General features: G+C 54.8%; 1 protein-coding gene across 1 annotated transcript in view; it reads left to right on the top strand.

Moving 5' to 3' along the window:
- The window catches only part of HDAC4 (histone deacetylase 4), a 159,050-nt gene that overhangs the window by 56,689 nt on the left and 81,479 nt on the right, over positions 1-20,882 (top strand). Inside the window, exons 5-6 of the mRNA XM_065880195.1 lie at positions 9,175-9,325; positions 17,978-18,098. Coding sequence (XP_065736267.1) covers positions 9,175-9,325; positions 17,978-18,098 — 272 coding nt within the window. The remainder of the gene's footprint in view (positions 1-9,174; positions 9,326-17,977; positions 18,099-20,882) is intronic.

Genomic DNA, 20,882 nt, shown 5'->3' with positions numbered 1-20,882 from the left:
GACAGACCCGGCCTGGAGCACAGTCCTCTTCTCCAGGAGGGATCCTCACCCTAGTCCAGGGAAGGCGGGAGAGGGCGTGGTAACAGTGATTTTGACAAGAGTTGGGTGCACATGAAGAGGGCTCGGGTAGGGGGACAGTGAGAAGTGGGGGTGCACCGTGAAGAGAGGAGGAAGGCGACAGGGCTGTGGGTCTGCACGCTGGGAGCCCTCCGTGCAAGCCAGAATCCCTTGGCCACCTTCTGAAGGTTCTGGGTTCAGGCATGCCGCCCCTTGACCTCCGTCCACGGCAGTGATGTTTCCATAAATGTGTGGTTTTTTTGCTATTTGGCAAATACTGACAATTTTGTATTGGGAATGTATCGAGTATTCCATTTCACGGATGGAGTAGAACGCGACGCTGACCGTGCCGTCTGGGCTGTGCCTCTGGGGTGCTGCCGGGTGTCATCTCCAGAGTTCTGACGACAAACCTGCTCTCCAGTCCTTCCTGCAGGCTTTGTTCCTGTGAATCCGTGTCTCCTAAAAAGCGCCGTTCCTCTTCGTGGTTCCGGGAGGAGTGGGAGTGAACGCCTGTGTCCACTCAGCCACGCTCACCCACACGTCTGACCTCCTCATTAACCGTTTGCTCACAGCGTCCTCCCCACAGATCTCCCTGGAGCCTCCTGCACCCCGGGAGGAACACCTGCGTAGGTAAACGGGAGGAGGAGGGGGAAGGTCCCGGGCCCCCAGACTCCCCAAGGCTTGTGTACCAGAGAGGAGCAGGGCCCTGCTGTTTGCGTCCCAGACAGTGTCGTTATTTACAAGGATGTTTTCATCATGATCTCTTTCTGATCGCCACAGTCATTAACGTTAATTATCGGATAATTGCAAATCACAGAGAAGATGTGATTCCAGCGCTGTTAGCTAGGAAAGCTATTGCATTTTGTAGTGGATTCCCGTAACCTTGTATTATGTACATTGTGCGTGTGTGTATCTGTAGTTTTATGGAATTGGGATTATACTGACGTGCGGTTTTTATTTATCGTTAACATTTCCCTTTACCATTACATACACTTCAAAAGCATGATTTTAATGGTTTTATTGTAGTCTTACAATGAATTCAAATAAGTGCTAATAGTTGAAGAGTTGAACATTAAGGTCATTTCCAGTTTTTCTTCTGTTTTTAGCGTCCTCGTTCATGAATCATATGCCTTTGTCTAAACAAAACAGAAATGGTATTGCTGACCCAGGATAAGTCCTTTTCTGTGGCTTTTATTTCTTGCCATGTTTCTTTCCAAAAGCTACACCAGGTCCTGGGTGTGCATGTGTCTCTCTGTCTCCCTGTCTCTCTCTGTCTCTCTGTCTCTCACACACACACCCCCCTTGCTTATTCCGAGAGCAGAATAGTAAGGCAGCAGTAACCATGGCAGCCAGCACTCACTGACCTGTCCTAGGTGGTAGCTGCCTCTGCGGGGCGCTGCAGGGCACCCTCCCTCCCACCCACAGCCTGCTGCGCGGGTCGCTACCCACCCCCGCGTTTTCCCTCTTCCACGGTCCGCACACAGCGGGCTGGCCGATCCGTGACTGCCCTCCCAGAGGAGAGGGGCCAGGGCTGACCCCGCAGTCTGATGCGTTAGTGGAACTTGTTCACGTTCTGTTTTGATTCTGTCCCACGTCGTGCCTGCAGTTTCTTGATTGTGGTTTCGCCATATTGCTATCCGCTTACTGCATTTCTTCTACCAATGATCGTTTTCTTTGCTGTTTTTCTGTTGCAATGCTTGCCTTTTTCTCATCAGTGTATGAGTGTTCTTTATAAGTTGGCGTTATTTCAACGTCCATTATGTTTTGTCAGTTATCTGCTTGGCCTCGCCTCATTCACGAAGCAAAGCAGTTTTCTTAACGATTTAAAAGATGCCAGCTCTGTCCCATAATCAGCGCGTGTTTATCTGGCCGAGCCTGTCTCCGGCCCCCTCTGTTCCTCGTACCAGCCCCAGCCTGTGTCAGCAGGAGCCTGTGCTCATGTTTCAGGATCCGACCGTGCAGGTCTCCACTCCCCACACATTTGTTCTTCATTTTTAACTCCCTCGGCTTGTCTCCGGGTGAGCTTTCATTTTTCCAGGTGAGCATCGGAACCCTTTCTCATAACGTCCCCCAAAGTTGCTCTGGAAGCTTAATGGAAGTTGCCGCAAGTTAATAAATCAGCAGGACGTGTACTAGAACTTTCTACTGTTAACTGTCTAATCCAGGAATATGGAATTACCACCTGTGATTTGAGGCTTCTTCTGTCCTTACGAAAAGTCTCGTCTTATTTTCTTCATATAAGGGGTGTAGATTTTATATTTAATTATTCTTGGGTATTTTATCTATTTTCTCCTGTTATGCATAGAATGTTTCTTCATTTTATTCTCTACTTGGTCACTGTCAGTGTAGAGCCCTTGATTTCATTATTATTTGTTAGCCAACCAATGTCTAGAATTTTCTTCTTAGTCCTAAGAAATTTGTAATTGGTTATTTCATGTTTTCTAAGTAGACAGTAATGTCATCTGCAAATTATAATTGTTTCCTCCCTTTTTGTTTCCATGCATTGACTAAAACTTCTGTAACCATGTTGGGATCTTGGAAAGTTATCTGTGACAGCACGTGCACCAGGGGCCCCTGCCCACGCCACGGACTGCGGTTGTGTGGCTGAGGCTGGACCCTGGGTGAGGGCTTGCCCTGGGTGTGAGGCTTGCAGGAGAGCTAGGCAAAGCCGGGCCTCTCCTCCCTGTGCTGGGGACTCCCTTGGGGTTGCATGGTAGGCACCCTCTCCAGGCCTGTAACCATTTTCCTGTGGTGTGAGGTCAGGCAGCCGCACTCCCGGGCAGGTGACTCCCCAAGGACAAAAGGCCTTTCCTGGGTCCTGTGTGGAGAGGCCTGGCCTTTTTCTCCTGGAAGAGGTTGCTGGCAGGGTCGGCGCTGGACACGGTTGAATCACCACCTGAGCTATTTTGTAGTTTTCTAGTGCCCAGCAGGGTTCTCATCATTTTCATCGCAGGTGAGTTTGCCCGTTCCCTTTGCCGACGCAGGCTGCTCTCTCCTGGGGCCCGTCAGGTAGGATGCGGGGAGCGTGGAGGAGAACCAGGCTCCGCCTTCGTCCCCAGCGGCCGTCCAGGGACCCCGAGGGCCCGGGGCACACACACGGGGACCTTGCTCGTCCTCAGTCTCAGGGCTGTGGTCCTCCTGACCCGACGGAGCCCAGAGAGAAGTGGCTGCTCGTTTTCTTTCCCTTTTCTTTACGGAAAATACTTAGTTTTTCCCTTACTCATTTTTTTCATTGTGGTAAAATTCATTTAACATAAAGCTCATCACTTGACCATTTTAAAGTGTACAATTCAATGACATTTAGCACATTTACAATATGGTACAACCATCACCACTGTCTGGTACCAAACCATTCTCATCACCCCATGAAGAACCCCTGCGCTGGGCGGGGTTTTAGACGGGTCCGTCCTGCCGGCACCAGGAGCCCGTGGGTTCACGGGCTGTGAGTGGGCGAGGAGCCTGGGGATGCTCCTGGCGTGGATGCCACGCCCGCTGTGGCTCCGAAGCAGCCAGAGTCCAGAGTCGGGGCTGAATCCTGTGACCCTGGCGCTGCAGCCTCCCCGTCTACACAGCACGGCGGGAACCTGTCCTGACACGTCTGTCTGGCAGGTGCCGTCCTGGGAGACGGGGGCTCATCTTCCACAGTTCCTGCTTGTGGACCCGACTGCAGGCCCCATCCTTTGGGCAGGTCTCCTCAGAATAAACCGCTTCAGATGAAAACTACTGTGTGCGCATTACACATTTTAAAGGGTCTAACCGGGTCGCCCCCCAGAAGAGTTCCTGCTCCTTCCAACTCTGTGTTCAGCCTGGGTGTCCCTTTCCCAGGCCTCGCAGGGTATTTCCAGTCTAATGGGCAAAAGCTAAAAGCGATTTCTACTCTTTTATTTGCATGTCCTTTTTTACTAGTGAGGCTGAATTTTTATACGTACGTGAGTGTGTGTGTGTGTGTGTGTGTGTGTGTGTGTGTGTGAAGTCTGTCGGTGTGATTTGTGCTGTCTCCGTGGACGGGAGAGAGCTCTAAGAGCTATTTAGTTGAGCATGTGACTCTTTTCCTTGAAGGGAAAAGGATAACATTGAAAGGAGCCTGGTTTTATGGCCCTGGGAGCCAGGCCATCATGTTTACTCTCTTTATTACCTGTCCCAGGTAGCTGGAGAGATGTTACCTGGGGCCCCGGCTTCCGGGTCACCTGAGGCAACTTTTAATGAGCCTGCAGGACGCACTTAGGTTGCCATAACCCTGGTACCTGGGAAAGCGCGTGGCAGCCAGAAGCCCTGCGTCATCCCTGAGCCTGTCTGTGCCTAATTAACGGGCTTACGGCAGGAATTGCTCATAAACCCGGCACTCTGGGTTTCTAGGAAGTTGTTTACGGGCAGGTGGATGGCCTTGTCTGACCTGCTGCCCCAGGGGGCATCGATGGCCCCTCGGGCTGCCACGCTGGGCCCGGCTTTTCCTTTGCCACCAGGCATTCGTGGCCCACGAGAGTGTCGTGCTTTGTAAGGCGTCCTGCTCACCTTTGGCGGTGCCCTCTGTGCTGTGGGCTGCCTGCAGCTGTAGAAGAGGAGGGTCGTTGTGTGTATCTCCAGAGGTGGCGGCTGCGGACGTTTGCTCTACGAAGAAAGCCATCCCTTGCGTTGGCTTGCGACATGGTTTTCATCTCATTCTTCCTCACTGGCGCCTGCTGATAAATACACGGGCTTTGATCTGGCCCGGGGCCCTCACGGGCTCGCTCAGACCTCCCCTCTGCGGAGAGAGGACGGGCTCAGACACAGCCTGAGTCTTCAGTCAGCCCTGAGCCGCCACAGGAAGTGTGGCCCGGTGGTGGTGAGCCCATGGAGGGAAGGAGCCAGGATACCCTGCAGACGGAGGGGACCCGCCACTGTCAAGGGGATGCAGCTTCCAAGGCACCCCACCTGGGAGGAAAACGCGTGTCACACGAATGGAGACTGGGGGGTGAGGGCAGAGGAAGGGGAGGCCGGCCAGGCTCTCCCTTGACCACTTTCACCCATCACTTCTCCCCTCCCCCTTCACGCTCCCCTCCCCCCAGCGTGCACGGCCATGTCCAGTCCGCAGCTTCCGCAGCGTCCAGAGTGCCGGGTGTCTGTGATGCCGGCCTTCCTCTTGCTGACCGGCATGTTGGTGGCTGACCTTTTTGTCTTTGCGGCATTTGAGTATCCAGACTTGGGTGGGAACATGAGTGGCACATCCAGGGGACCTTTTGACAGCGCTGATGTGCCATGAGGCCAGAGGGAAGAGTGATTCTGCATGTACTGAAATGAGGGTGCCTCTTCGATCTGAGCCAGGAAGTCCAGTGAGATAAAGATGGACATGGTTCCGTTTTGAGGATCCCATAGGGAAGAACAGTTTAGTCGCAGATGGTCCCTAGAAACCATGGCCAGGGAGCAGGTGAGCCTGGAGGTCAGCGCCCAGGAGAGGATGCTGTCTATCAGAAGTGGCCTCCGAGGGTCAGCGGGTCTGCCCTGCACTCCCCTCAGATCGTGGGCCATGTGATGCCTTAGACGTTTCCTGACCATCTTTGGAAAACCTACACGGCAAGCCCGTTGGGCCTTTGATGCACAGAACTTCCGGGTTCCGGTCCCAGGTGGACGTGGACTTCACCGTGGCAGCCCCGTGTCCCCACAGCAGTCCTGGCTCCACGCTGTCCATGCCAGGCTTCTACAGTGTCGTGCTCTGGGGCATTTTGGGGAATCAGAGTTGTGGTTTCTAATTGCTCCTTTCATTAACACTCAAATGACAATATCGTTTTTCTGGGAGTTTTGTCATCCTGTGAACTTTAATCCTCGGGGTCTGGGGTGGTTGTTTCTAGTCTCTTTGTAACGACAGCTGAGAGACCTCACTTTCCTTCTGCGCTCTGGGTGAAAAGTAAATATCGTGAGACCTTTCTGCCTGCGCCTCCTTTACACATTAAATGAGCACTGAGCAGCTGAAAGGGAACCCGGGGCTGTACCTAAGGCAATCTGGGGATGTAGGGAATACCAAGGGGGCGAGGTTCTTCCTTCCGAGATCCATTGTTCAGGACACGGCCTTGGCTTCCTGACCAGGCAGCCCTCTGAGTTGTCCGCCTCTGGAGGCTGGCCACGCAGGTGGAATCCCAGAGTGGTGGGCAGTGGCCTGGTGACAGCCGCTAGGGGCCTTTGCCCACAGACACAGCCATGGGGCCCCCAGGCAGGATTCTCTGAATCCATACGGATCAACAAGTACTTCTGGCAGAGGCACCTTCCTCGGTGTGCGACCCTGTTCTGAGAAGAGCAGGTAGTGCAGCTCTGAGTACTGCCTCCTGGAAGAAAACTAATGATAACAAGGGACATGGTTTAGCCCCACCTCATTTACTCTTTGTCCCAGTGGTGTCATTCGGTTTTCCTTTTAAAAGAGAAGAAAACACCACTGTTTTGAAATATATTAGCAAAGTTCTTAAGCTGATCTTATGGACACGCACAGGGACCGAAGCTCAGCTCAGGGTCACACCAGATTGTACTGACTGCAAACTCGGGAAGCTGGCTTGGAGATCTGCTCTTGGAATGCAGCCGCCCCCAAGGCCTCTGCAGCGTTCTTCCTGCCCTGAGTTCCTGTAAGCCGGGTGTTGGGAAGGTAATTTTGTTTTCCACAGACAGCTCTCAGCAGCGGCACTCAGTGTGCAGGGACGCCACGGGTGGGTGCTGAGCTGGGTGCACCCACTCCTGGCGGCCACGCCCCTGCGCGCCCTGCTGCATGGCGCAGAGTCTCCCGCGGGAGGTGCGAGCTGCTGCGCGGGGTCCGGACACCGGCTCCTCTGGGTGGTCCGCGGCCGCCTCCCTCTCCCTCCCTCCTGCGCGGGTTTTGGGCTTAGCTGCAGCCACCTCTCTGCCATTCTGTCCCTGTGGTCCCAGCTGGAAAGGAGCCCCCTCCCCTTCGCGGCAGGGCTTGTGGGCAGGGCCGTGGGTCCCCTGCTGCGCGTGTGGGCACAGGTCTGACCAGCCCACCAGGCTCCGTAGGGGCCCTGCTCTCAGGTCCCTTCCACTGCAGCAGGGCCGGGAGGCCGGCCATGCCGTCTGCGGAGGCTCCCACGTGGGCCAGCGGGGCCGCAAGGAGGTGTCTGCCGCGGTCCCCGGGAGTGGCCACAAAGCCAGTCGTGCTGTGTCTCACACACGTGGTCCATGACAGGGAGCTCGCTCGTCGGTGAAGCGTTCTCGACGGAGAGTCCCAGGGCCTCTTGGGTGACAGATTGCCGGCTCCCCCCCCAGCCCATCCCTCCACCCGGGGACAGGGAGGGGGTGGGCCCGCCCTGCCCAGCAGCGAGGGGGACACGGGGGGCCCCCTGGAAGGTGCCGTGGACGAGGGCGGCTCCATGCAGGTGGCCGGGGTGGAGGGTGTGGGCGGCCAGGCTGACCCCACTCAGGCCCTCAGGTCCTTCCATGGTGGCAAGTGTGCGTGGCCGGAGCCCTGGAGAGTGGGGGCAGGTGGGGGTGGGAGACAGGCAGAGCGAGGGGCAGGTGCAGGGAGACAGAGGGAGAGCGAGGGCTAGGCAGAGAGGGGGACAGAGACAGACTGAAAGGGAGAGAGAGGGATAGGCAGAGAGGGGGACAGAGACAGACTGAGAGGGAGAGCGAGGGGTAGGCAGAGAGGGGGACAGAGACAGACAGCAAGAGAGAGAGGGATAGGCAGAGAGGGGGACAGAGACAGAGAGAGAGAGAGAGAGGGATGGGCAGAGAGGGGGACAGAGACAGACAGCGAGAGAGAGCGAGGGGGCAGACACGGGGATGGGGGAGCCGTGGGGCGGGAGGAGGCAGCACAGACCACCCCCCAGGGGCTTCTGCTGGTCGAGGTTTGAGGAAAACCGGTGTCCGGCGTGTCGGCTTAATTGAGCCTCTTCCCACAGCCCCGGTCCACACTGGCCGGCTTGTGCTTTCTCACCTTTTCCAGTGCAGTAAGGGACAGCGGGATTTGATTGCTGGTGAGCTTGAGCCCTTGTCCCCCATTTATTTTGAACCACCTTTCGGTGACCCTCTTGGTCGTTTTGCTCACCTCAGGGGCCGCTCACCGTAGCCTTAGTAACTTACCACGTGCTGCGAACACTGCACAGAGGCTTCCTCGCTCCTCTTTTGCATATTTTAATTGTGTTTACAGTATTTATTACGAAGGTAACTTTTTATGTTGTCAATTCTGTCATTTCTGAAAATACGTGATATCATTTACACACGACGAAACGCACGGGCCTTGAGTGTCTGTCCGCTGCGCTTCGGCAGTCCTGAGCACCTGAGCAAATGCTGTCTCTGTCAGGCGGTCCCCACCCTACACAGCTCCCTCCTGCCTCGTCTTCCTGCCTCACCCAAGAAGCTGCCTTCTTCTGATTTTTATCACGACGTCTTAGGATTTCCTGTTCCAGAACTTCGTGTGAATAGACCCTTTGCATGTTGACTCTTCTCTGGCCCGTATCCCACAGCCCTGTCGACGCCGGACCCGCTCGCTTCGCTTGTCTTGCAGCCCATGCGTGTTTTTTCCCGTTTGTGCGGTTTATTCGTTTTCATTGCGGGGTGGGATTCTCACGTACAGACACACACTTCTGCCACTGGGTTCACGTCTGAGAGACGTCTGGGGTGTGTCGGGCTGGGCTGCCGTGCGCACAGCTGCCACGCACAGTCCCGTGCAGGGCTTTGCGCAGATGTGTTTCCACGTCTCTTGGGTCAGTCGTGGGCGTGGGGTTGCTAGGTCTCGCGTGGGTGCGTGTTTAGCCTCGTAAGGATGGGCCAAACGATTTCCCGAAGCTGCCACACCATCTCGTACGCTTTTGCGTCATCCCCCGAAAGGCATTCCCAACGTATGAGATCGCGCAAATCTTCAGGCGTATTTTCTTCTAGCGATTCGGTCATTTTTATTTTCATTTTTGGTATTTAGCGTGGAGTGGTTAGGAGACATCCCCGAGCAGCCCTGCTTCCTGGACAGACTGAACGAGGGGACCTCCTTGGAGATGCGGGCCGTGCGCAGGGCGCGAGGTCCCCACGGCCACAGCGGCGCGGGGATGGGCTGGCCCTCTGCCGACCTTCTCGCGTGTGTGTCTGTCTCGTCGTCTTGCTTCGGGGCGAGGCTCTGACCGTCTCTGTCTCCTCCCTCCCTGCCCGCAGCAACAGCAGGAGCTGCTGGCCGTGAAGCACCAGCAGGAGCTGCTGGAGCATCAGCGGAAGCTGGAGAGACACCGCCAAGAGCAGGAGCTGGCGAAGCAGCAGCGGGAGCAGAAGCTGCAGCAGCTCAAGCACAAGGAGAAAGGCAAAGAGAGTGAGTGCGCGGCGGAGCCGGCGGGTTGGCGGCGTGGGCACCCTCGCCAGGCGGCTCTCCCCGCGGCCCCGCGGCCCAGGCCCCAGAAGCGGAGCCGGGGCAGGAGCCGCCTGGCTGGTGTCCCTCCCGGGGCTGTGCTTCCGGGCGCCCCAGCTTCAGGGCTGGTCCGCAGCTTTGTCTTCACTTGGGAGCTGCAGGGGGCGTTCAGCCCCACTTTGGGTCTGACTTAAGCATTTGCAGGAATGTTTGCAGACCCCTAGTGGGCTGAAAAAATGCTAAGAACCCTAAAGCATCCCAGACGCATAGTGAGCCTCACCTGTGTGTTCAGCCTTACCTTCTTCAAAGTTGTTTTGTTTTGAGGGCGTCAGTGAGCACCCAACACCAGGTGGCAGCTGCTAGGACGCCCCTTGGCCGAGAGGAGACGCGATGACCCACCTCTCAGGTTGCACGTTTGCCCTTTGACCCCAGTTTTTGCTTTCCATTGCGGCCGCGCTTGTGCGAAGACCAGCCTGGTCTGTTATCCTCCAGGAGGCACCCAACTGGATCTTAGCCAGGGGACTCCTCTGGATGCCGTTCCCCCTTTGAAAATTAGACGGAATTCCCCATGTCAGCACTGGGCAGAGAGCCTGGGGCTCGCACGAAAGGATGGACGCGGTTCGGCATTCCACCCGCAGGGTGCCGTGTCCCTCCCAGGTTGTGGCTGAACAAACACTCCCTCGTGTGTATTTGGGCCTCTTTGTTTTGGTAGTTTGTCGTTTGCAGCGATACACCCAGGACCTAAGGGGGGCGAGTGAACCCATTCTCACATCCCCAGGCTCTGGTCCTTTCTGCCCGGGACCTCAGAGCTCAGGTGAACACGCTGGCCCCCTGTTAATCCTGCGTCAGTAAGTCAGGATGTGCATTTCCCTCCTGTGCCGGGATTTGATGTCGCGACCGTATGGTGATTTACTCTGCCTATGCCCGTGAGTAAAAACAGAAGTCTTTAGGCCCTTTGCCAGTACATATTTATTTATTTATTTATTTTTGGCTGTGTTGGGTCTTCGTTTCTGCGCTAGGGCTTTCTCCAGTTGCGGCGAGCGGGGGCCACTCTTCATTGCGGTGCGCGGGCCTCTCACTGTCGTGGCCTCTACCATCGCGGAGCACGGGTTCCAGACGCGCAGGCTCAGTAGTTGTGGCGCACGGGCTTAGTTGCTCCGTGGCGTGTGGGATCTTCCCAGACCAGGGCTCGAACCCGTGTCCTCTGCATTGGCAGGCAGATTCTTAACCGCTGTGCCACCAGGGAAGCCCCCTACCAGTACATATTAACCTCGAAAAACCTCCAAAATTCTTTATCCTCAACTACTGAAAATGGTTAGCCCTGCAATCAAATCCCGCTAGCCTTCTAAGTCTGATTCTCTGGGAATTCCTCCTCCATTGCCGGACTCCCAGGTTGGGAAGCCCGATGTGGGGCTCAGAGCCTTCTCTCCCGTGGGTGGACTTCTGTGGTATAAGTGTTCTCCAGTTTGTAAGTCACCCACCCAGCGGTTATGGGATTTGATTTTGCTGTGATTGCGCCCCTCCTACCGTCTCACTGCACCTTCTCCTTTGTCTTGGATGTGGGGCGTCTTTTCTGGTGATTCCAGTGTCCTCCTGTCGATGACTGTTCGGCAGTTAGTTGTGACTCCGGTGCTCTCGCGAGAGGGAGTGAGCGCACGTCCTTCTACTCCGCCATCTTGAACCCAGTATTTGTACGTTCTTAGTTGTTTTGATACATAAAATTAACAGCTTTGCCAACAGTTACTACAGCGTTTCACTCTTGAAGTAAATACACTTTAAATGTATTTTCACTTTAACTGTCTGATAGAGTTTCAATTTAGAAAGCAGGTCAAGAGAGTTTTTATTCCACGTGAAATCTAATTTTTCTATTAGTACTTGAAAGTAATTACTAAATCTGAATGGTACATCTCGTTGGATCACAACAATTTGGTGAGATGGTGATGTACAGGCTCAGTGATGGCCCACAGTCGAGATTCCAGAAACGAGGACAGAAAGGCATCAGGAGAAGCGGAATTGCTTGCACCTTGGTCTGTGGGCCACCTTGCGGCCCCGCAGTGGGCTGATGTGCCAGATGGGGTCCATCACACTCACGGCTCTCACTCCCTGGCCTGCTGGCTCCCATGGCATCCGCCTGCCACCTACCCAGCTGGTCCACACAGCCGAGCTGGTCTCACCACCACTTGCTTTGCGCTGAGGGTGCGGCCAGGGTCTGACCACACCTGAGCCTGTAGCACACGGTGTCAGGAACCAGCCCCCCAGTTGTGACGCACTGATCTGGAGCAGAGGACAGGTGCCTGTGCTCTCATTTCTAAAACTCCTGGGACGACTCTAAGGTGCGATGGAGGCTGAGAACCAGGGTCGGGGTCAGCGTCCTCTCTCCGGGTTAGGGGCCTGAGCGTCTTGGCGGCTCAGTGGTCTCCCTCTGTGGCTTCCATAGAAGCTGCCCCGTGGACGACAGCACCCCGGTCCTCACAGGTGCCCTTGGGAGGGGCTCTGCTGCGGGCAGGGTGGTGCGTGGGGTCCAGAGCTCAGGCACACCTGCTGAGCCCCGTGCACCTGGCCCCTGACGTGGCCCCGCTCCCTGCCCGACCCCTGTTCCTTGCCCTCCCCTCAGTGTGCCTCCTCCACGTGCTTTTCTTTGGAACGAGGGAATGCTTGTTTACAGAGGATGGAGGGTTTAGATTGCTAGGATCGGCGAGTTGCTGTGCGCCCGGCGTGCCAGCAAACCCCCGTTCACCAGCTTGGTCTACAGTAACTCCTCCTAGTTTGCCAGAAAGTTCCAATAAAAATAACGTCTTCAGCCTCACAAGATATGAAAAGATTTGACTTCAGAAAACACGTTTAAAGTAAAAAATGACTTCTGCTGCCTGCCGGGCAGGCCCTTGACGGGGCGAAGGAATGTTCTCTGCTCCCCTCCAAGCTGGTCCCAGCGGCAGCCCTGGCGGTTTTCAGCTTGTGGGTTTGGGTGGTCGGGTTTTATTATTAATAACGGACTGTGTACAGTTGCGTCCTTGGCATGCTTGCGTCAGCTGTGCAGCCCTCAGAGTGTGGCCTTGAGAGAAGGCAGGCCTGGCAGGCCGCGCGCTGGACGCCGCTTGGGCTCCTGAGCGCGTGGGGCCTCACCGATGAACGAGAGTCTTGTTTGTTCAGCTTACGGAGCGTGGGGCGGGGAGCGCGCGCGTGGCGTTCGGCATCTCCACTTTGTAAGCGTTTGAAAAGGCAGTGCAGAGCTGCCGTTGTTTAGTTTCTTGGGTTCTTTTTAAAAATGAATTTCTTTTTGAATATTTAATCAAAAGTTTTGTTACACTTAACATTTACTGTACTTTTAAGTAATTCTGCAGCTTTCTTGTACTTTTTTTTTTTTTTTTTGCGGTACGCGGGCCTCTCACCGCTGTGGCCTCTCCCGTTGCGGAGCACAGGCTCCGGACGCGCAGGCTCAGCGGCCATGGCTCACGGGCCCAGCCGCTCCTTGGCACGTGGGATCTTCCCGGACCAGGGGCACGAACCCGTGTCCCCTGCATCGGCAGGCGGACCCCCAGCCACTGCGCCACCAGGGAAGCCCCTTCTTGTACTTATTGATACCAGTTAATGCTATTGATTTGGTAGAACAGTGAATTCTTAGAGTTTATGGCAATTTTCATCTTGTTCAGCACGAACACTCATCTTCAATCAGTTTTATTTAAATTAACCGTGTTTAAGACTCCATGATACACTGTCTTTAAATCATATCGAAAGGAAAAATCCAACGGAAGACAAGTCTTCGCCCTCTGGGCAGTTTGGAACTAATACAACTGTGTTTTTCACTGTTAGTTACAGGTACAGCCTGTTGGGGAAGAAGGGGCCATTGCTTGAGGGAAGTCGTTCACTTTATCTAAAAAACGGCTCAGAAGGGTGGAGATAAAAGATGGAACACCGGACCCCAAGGGAAGTTCTTTGCCCCGTTTGCTGGGGAAGTCGCATGTTCCTCAGAGGCGCAAACCTGGCAGATGTGTCCCCACTCGGGTCTGGCGTCACATGCTGCAGGGCCTCCGGGGCCGCTGAGCCCCTGGGTCTCTGTCCCCAGCAGGTGGGCCCCGCCCAGATCCCCCTTCCCTTCCTGGGCTTCCTCCAGGGCTGGTCCTCTGATTGCTCCCCGTGGGTTTTATTTACCTCCAGCCCCGCTGGCTGGTTCAGTGCTGGCACACAGGACGTTCTCTGTAAAGCCTGTCGGATGAATAAATGATCATCAACAGGAATTAATTTTTTTAAGTAAAAATGGAAACATTTGGTGTTCATTTACTGAAGGTGTTTTGTTGATGCTGGAACTTTCATTTAAAGTGAAGAAGGCTTTTGAGAGATGGGTATATAACTAGAACGATGAGGATTAAAATCAGCCTTTGGGAATTCTCTCCCTGTCGAGGAAACTTCCGGGTCATTTTATGGGGAAGGAAGTCAGGGTTTGGGGACATGGGTTTGTTTTCTTCTGACTCCATAAGAGCCTGGCAAGGTGCACTCACCCACCCTAGAGCTGGCTGAGGGCCACGTGTGTCCGTGACCGCCCGGGGACCCCTCAGGCACACCTCCTCCTGTGAGGGCCCTGCAGGCGGTTCAGGGGACAAGGGTACTGTCCACCTCCCAGCCCAGCAGGTGCCTTGGAGTTACCTCAGCCCCCACCAGGGATGGGCCAGCGTCCCTCCGGACAGGGCAGCTGCCCTTGCCCGTCTCTGCATTTATCGTGTGCGTGCCCTCCCTGCTGGAACTGGGCGTCTGTCCTTGTCCCTTCTTGGAGCTCAGGAGCCCATGGTGTGAGCCTGGGGTGTGGCCAAAGCAGGGAGAGTGAGCTCTTCCTCATCGTGGCTCGCTCTGCAGGGCAAGGTGCATCCACGTCAACGGGGCTTTCTGAGCAGGTCGGGCCAGCTGACCCCCAGCCTGCTGGCTCCTGCCCTCTGAGAACCCTACTTCTTGTCCTGCTTTGCATCATTTACTCCTTCCGGTCCTTTCAGAAGGACCTGAGGGTCAGCTCCTCCGACGGGCCCTCTGGGTCGTGTTGACCTCGTTGACCTTGCCCCGTCCCCGCACTGCCAGCGCACTGGAGCCAGACACCAAGCCCCTCATCTGGCTCCCGTTTCTTTCCTGGCGGGGTTGAACCTACCTTGCCCACTCCCTGCTGTAAAGGGCCCTCTGTGCCCCCTGTCCCCTGCCTCCCACACCACCCCCTCCATTCCCTGGTTGGGGGGCACTTTGTGTTGTGACACGGTCCACACTTTGCGTATTTTGTCAGGTGTCCGCCTGGGGCTGAGAGGCCGTCAGGAATGCCAGGGGGCTGCGTGTCAGGCACGTTATACACAGATTTCAGTGTTTCCCTGAGTGTGATTTTTCAGACGAGACAGACAGGCTGAAAGTGTTCAGGACGGTCCAAGTCCAGCCCTGGCTGCATTTGGAGGGAACCCAGGGGCCTTGCTCAGAAGCGGAGGTGCGAGTTTATACCTCCAGTCACTTCCCACCGCCTGCTCTGGTCACCACTCCCGTGGCCCTTTGTGCTGGGTGTCGCCAGGTCTGTAACGCTGGGTCTGGGCTGCTCTGCCTACTGCCTGGTGCACCCACACACAAACGTCACATAGCACATGGAGCTCGGGCAAGCCTCCCTGCTCAAGAGATGATGAGTTGTCTCCTTGGACGCCGAGAAGGCCTGAGACAAAAGCCCGTGTGTCCCGACGGACCCTTCCAGATGTGCTCTGGACTCGGTTTAGGGCACTTTCCTGGTGCTTCCCTGGCTGGTCTAGTTCAGGTCCCTCTGCAGCGTGGAGGACCCTGTTTCCGAGGGGTTTGTTCTGCCTGACCCTGAAGTCCATCATGAAACGGCCACAGTGGGATGCTGCCTTTAATGTAGACCTATTTATAGACAGACAGAAATTCAATTTGCGAATGGTAACAGTTATATTTGGAATTGGATAAAGGTGACAAGAAAGATATTTCTCTAATGATGTTAACAATTTATGAGCAATTTCTCAAAATATCTGTAGAGTCTTATACACCAAAATTCATTTCATACATCAGAGTGAAATGTGAAAAAAAAATAATCGAAAACCACTAAATGAATGAAAAGCCACCACCAGAAAAACAAGGATAAAATGAAGCTGATTGTTTCCCAAACCAGTGAAAAGATCAAATTCAAAGCTTCCAGGAAATGGAAGAAAATCACAATGGATAAACTAGAATAGATGCCATGAAAACAAGCACTGGAACATCTGAATTAGGAAAAACTTAAGTCTCTTCCTTCCAGCGCTGGGAAAAATGCAGCTCTCCCGTCTCGTGTTTCTCCTTTAGCCTTACGTAGACACCACACTCCCACAGAGCAGTTCACTCCTGACACTTCTGGTCACCAGACATGTGTAGGATTTCCCCATAACAGGCAATTCTCTGCAACACCGGGTGGGTGTCCTACAGTTTCACTCAATTCTGACACTATCTCCCCAGAGCAAGCATCAGATCTCGCAGGTTCAGGACTCAGTCCCATAGGAAGATGAACAGCCAGATGAAGAGATACCGAGGGTGAGGTCTGGGAGGGTCCCAAGCACAGGAGACTCTGTCTCCGTGGGGTCGGGGTCCCCCTCCCAGTGCAGATGTGCTCACCGACCCGGAAGCTCTCTGAGCTGCGTATGGTTGGGTTTTGTGGAGGCTTCCTCGCGTGGGTATCATCAATACTAACTCCGCTTACAGCCCCTCTCCCCACTCTGGAGCGTGAGGGTGGAGCTGAGAATGCCAAGCTGCTCGTCAAGGCTTGGTCTTCCTGGTGACCATCCCCCACCCAGGAGCCCCACGAGAGCAAGAGATGCTGCTCATGGTCTGATCCCTTAGGGGATTGCAAGCGTTTTAGGAGCTTTCTGTGCCTGGACCAGGGCAGAGGCCACTGTTTTCTGTTATCTCACAGCTTCAGAATATAACCCACATTTCAAAGGGAAGTGAGAGACCAGGACAGACCTTGCGTGTGCAAGCAGAACGCAGAGCCGAGAGCCAGGACGCTGGTGAGACCGAGCATCCGAACAGCCTCACCTGGCGCTGTCCACCCTCAGCGCCACCCCCACCCCCGGGCCACGTGGCGCCTATAGCATTAGTGTGAGGCTTCAGTGCGCCGCGCCAGCGTGTGGCGGCTGCCAGTAAATGTATTACTGAAGAAAAGCCACACGCGCTAAAGGCTGCACATTTAAAGTGTACACACAGACCCACAGCGGGAAGACTCTGAAAGAAAAGCGAGCCAAGGACGTAAAGGTACATCACTGGAGAGGAGAACCAGTGTACGTCCCCGGGGTTATCAAGGGCCTGGCAGAGGGAACCAGTCGGTCTTCTCATTTGCAGCAAGTAGTACTCCCGGGTACTGATAGAGACACAGGGTCTGGTGGTACTCCCGGGTACTGATAGAGACGTGGGTCTGGTGGTACTCCCGGGTACTGATAGAGACACAGGGTCAGGTGGTACTCCTGGGTACTGATAGAGACACAGGGTCAGGTGGTACTCCCGGGTACTGATAGAGACACAGGCTACCTGCTCCTGGTCTGTGGCCAATGGGGTTGCACTTGGTGGTCATGTATAGAGGCATTTTGGAAAACAACTTAGGAGGTGCTTCAGGGGCTGTTAATATTGTTTTGTTGGATGTAGGCATTTTGCTCATCTCTTCAGAGGACATAATCCTAAGCGTGGGGGATGATATTTACTTATAAATGTTGACACGACATGGTTTCTAACAAGAACAACAAAAGGAAATGTCTAAAAATGTCTCCCGGTTGGGAAAGGGTTTTGTAAACTCTGCATCGCTCACCTCGTGAAGCGTTTTCCCACCATTACAAATGCTGTTTGAATTCTGTGTGACAACAGGGAAAACACTCACCACCGTCTCTAATGGAAGAATGGGTCCGAAGTGCCCTGGAGTCTGATTGCAGCTCTGAAGAAAACAGATGAGGTGCCGGCAGACCTTGAGTCAGCGTGGTGGGCTTGGACTTTAGTTGTGTGTGTCTGTTTCTCAAATTGGCCAGTTTTCTCTAACGGGGCTGTGAACAACCGGTACGACCACCAGAAAAAAAACACAGAACCCAAGATTTCAGCTTTAGTCCGACTTGGTGAAATGCGCTTTGTCTCAGTAGGTGGCTGTAGGCTGGAAAGAGCAGGAACATCCCCTGACAGGGCTGGAAAGGGCCCCAGCTGCCCTGCCCCTGCCCTCTGCCCAGGTCCCGGGAGGCACGCCTCATCCCTGTCACACGGGTCGCAGGCACCTTTTCTCTGAGGCTCTGTCCCTTCTTGCTGCAGCGAGAAAGAAACCACCCTGCTGCTCTGCCTAGTTCAGGACCTCCTTCTATGAAAGAGTATTAGAACTCCCTTCAGCAGTGGGTTCGTGTTAGGTTACAATAGGATTTTGTGCTGCATTTTAAATAGGATGCAATTACGTAAAATACTCCTGGGAAGAAGATCTCTTCCTTCAAGCCCTCCTATCTGTCTCTTTTCCTTGAGATGCTCTCTGGCGTCGGCAGCGTCCTGAATGGGAATCCCACCCTCTCCATCCCTGTCCTGCCTTTCCTGGCACGTGGTTCAGGGTCCCCTGGGGCAGAGCCTCGAATCACCCGCCTCTGCTTTCTCCCGTGCCAGGTGCTGTGGCCAGCACAGAAGTGAAGATGAAGCTACAGGAGTTTGTCCTCAATAAAAAGAAGGCGCTGGCCCACCGGAACCTGAACCACTGCATGTCCAGTGACCCTCGCTACTGGTATGGGTAAGTGGAGGGGCCGGGTCTCCCCTGCGCCCGGGTGCACGGGGTCTGGGGGTGGACCGGAGTGGTGCTCAGTTCTTCACCCTGGAGGGCGTGGAATTAGAAACTCCGTGAACCAGCAGCACATGTGGTCAGACCAGCGTCGTCCAGGTGCAGAGGGGGTCTGTCTTTAAACAAACCTTAAAGAGACGTTCGTGGGGCCAGTGCCTACCCATTATTCTTGGCTTCTCACGCAGTTCTTTGGCCACAGAAAGAACCTCTTAAAAAGGAACTCTGGTCTAAATCGTCCGTAGGCACCTCCCGAATTTCTACCCGGTGTGTTATTGATTCCCAGGCAAGTCAAAAGCACCTGTGGTCTTTTCATTGTTTTTATACTAAGAACCCTCTCCCAGGGCCCGCTTAATGGACAGAGACCACAAAGTGCCTTGTTCGTGCTCAGAACTGAAAGCCAAAGAGGTCTTTCACTTTGTGGCGAGGATGCGCGTGTGCCGGGGGCCTTTCCTCTGGGCCTGTGCGCGGCTCAGCAGGGCTGGTAGTTGACACATGCCGAGTTGGAAGCGGAGTGACAAAGTTATGTGGCTTTAAACCATGGTCAAAGGTGCCTCAGATTTTCGCTTTGACTCTACTTTTCTACAACTTTTCAAGGGCTTTTTTCTGTTCTAGAAGAAACCTCACAGGGCAGTTTTCATAAATGAAAATGTGATCATCGTTAATTCATTGGGGGAGAATGTAGCTCTTCTGGAGCCCCCAGATGGGCAGCAGTTCTGCTAAAACACCGCCAGATCCCACTGGAATGAACCCATTTGTTTCAGTAGATGACGCTGGCTATCGTGGTATAAGCATGAAAGGCATTTCTGTTCCGGGGCCATCTCTGCTCTGAGTGTCTGCAGCCCCTCAGGCCGCACTCACACGAGCAGGCTGTCGTTCGTGCTGTTCAGCCAGTGGCACGACTCGCCCAGAGCAGAGGCGGCAGCGGTGGTCCCCGAAAAGCCATACATAGCAGCCATGTGCCCCAGAGCGATGGAGAGTTCTGGGGCAGCACACCTGGGGACCCCACGATGTGGTGGCACCGATCCGTGGTCTCCCCCGCTAGTGACAGCCCCCTGGGTGTTGCAGTGGGAAAGCTCCATTTCCCCCTTTGGGGGAGGTTGCCGGGCAGATGCCCTGCAGCGAAGCGGGTTAGGGAGGGAGGGAGGAGAAGCCGGCTGGGCAGGCGGGGGAGGACGCGGGGACCGCCCAGCAGTAGCCGGTAGGGCAGGGGTGAGGAGGTGCTCCTAGATCCTCCATGGGGGAGGGGATGGGATCCGAGGGTCTGGAAGTGCCAGGAGCCGTTTCAGGAGAGGGCCTATCCTGGGGAGGGGAGACCAGCTGGGAGGCTTCGGGAGCAGCGGTAAGAGCGCTGTGGGCCCAAAGGAGGTTGGGGGGTGAGAGCAGAGGTCATGGTTGACCACACTGGGGTCTTCGGACAGTGGCCACAGTGACGTGAAGAGATCGGGGCAGCCAGTGCCAGGACACCCCGTGAGTGGTGGGGCAAGGTGTTCAGGCTGGCAGGAGTAGAGGCCGTGATGATGTGCTTGTACGTGACGGGGAGGACGGAGCCCGCAGGATGGGAAAGTGCTGGCGGCTGCCGGGGAGGGGTGGTCTCCGCTGAGCTGCCCGTGCCAAGAGGTTGGAAGGGAGAAAGGGCTTCGGGGAGGAGGGGTCAGCAAGGAGCACCTGGGAGCCGAGAGGGGCAGGTGGGGGCATGCAGGGTGGCTAGGCCTGGGGGCAGGGTGCCAGAAGGGGCTGACACGCGCTCCCTGGTGAGCAGGGCGGCTGAGACCTGGCGGAGGCTTGCTTGCCCGCGTCCAGCGTTGGGTGGGGAGCTCCCTCTTCCCCAGGGGACTGGGCCGTGCAGGCTGCAGTGGGGAAGGACTCGTCTCAGCGGAGTCAGCCGGGGATGGGTTTGTTTGCGTTGGGTTTGGCACCTTTCTCGTTTTGTCACCCAAAACCGAACCAGATCATGGACCACATTCACTTGCTGCATGAAGGCAAAACTTTGCTGGAAAAGCAATCCAGCAAAAAACCAATCTTGATAAGGGAAGAACCTTGACCCTGGCTTCGTGCCACACATGACAGTCAGCTTAAGTGTCATGGACCTGAACGTAAAAGCTAAGTTGTTAAAACTTCCAGAAGGAAACATAGGAAAAAGTTTTCATGACCTTGGGGAAGAGGTAGGCAGAGACTTCTTAAAACACTAAAATCTTCAACCATAAACCAAAAAACATAAACTTAATCAAAATGTAAAACTTTTCACTCTTTGAAAGCCACCCTTAAGAAAATAAAAAGGCAGGGCGCAGGCAGGAAGAAAATATTCGCAATGCATGTATCTGACAGGGCACTTGATCCAAAACATATAAAGACCTCCTACAACTCAATAACAAAAAAAACAGGCAACCTCCTGAAAAAGTATGGGCAAAAGACATGACCCGATACCTCACAAAATAAAGATGCAAATGGTCAGTAAGCACATGAAAAGATGGTGAGTCATCCGGGAAATGCAGTGCACAGCAAGATGCCCCCTCACACCCAGTGGGTTTGAAATTGAACAAACCCAGTGTTGGCCAAAGCGTGGAGGCCCTGGACCCCTACACGTGGCCAGTGGGGATTGAAGTGGCACAGCCACCGGGGCAGTTTCCTATGAAGGTAAACATACTCCCACCTCATGACCTGGCCACGCTCCTAGGTGTTCCTCCAAGAGAAGTAAAGTCTTCCATCCGGGCAAAGACTTGTGTCCCCGTGGTCATA

This window comes from Phocoena phocoena, chromosome 7 (genome assembly GCF_963924675.1).
Source record: "Phocoena phocoena chromosome 7, mPhoPho1.1, whole genome shotgun sequence".
Taxonomy (NCBI): Eukaryota; Metazoa; Chordata; class Mammalia; order Artiodactyla; family Phocoenidae; genus Phocoena; species Phocoena phocoena.
Note: the sequence above shows the minus strand (reverse complement) of the source record. Positions and strands in the feature narration are given on the sequence as shown.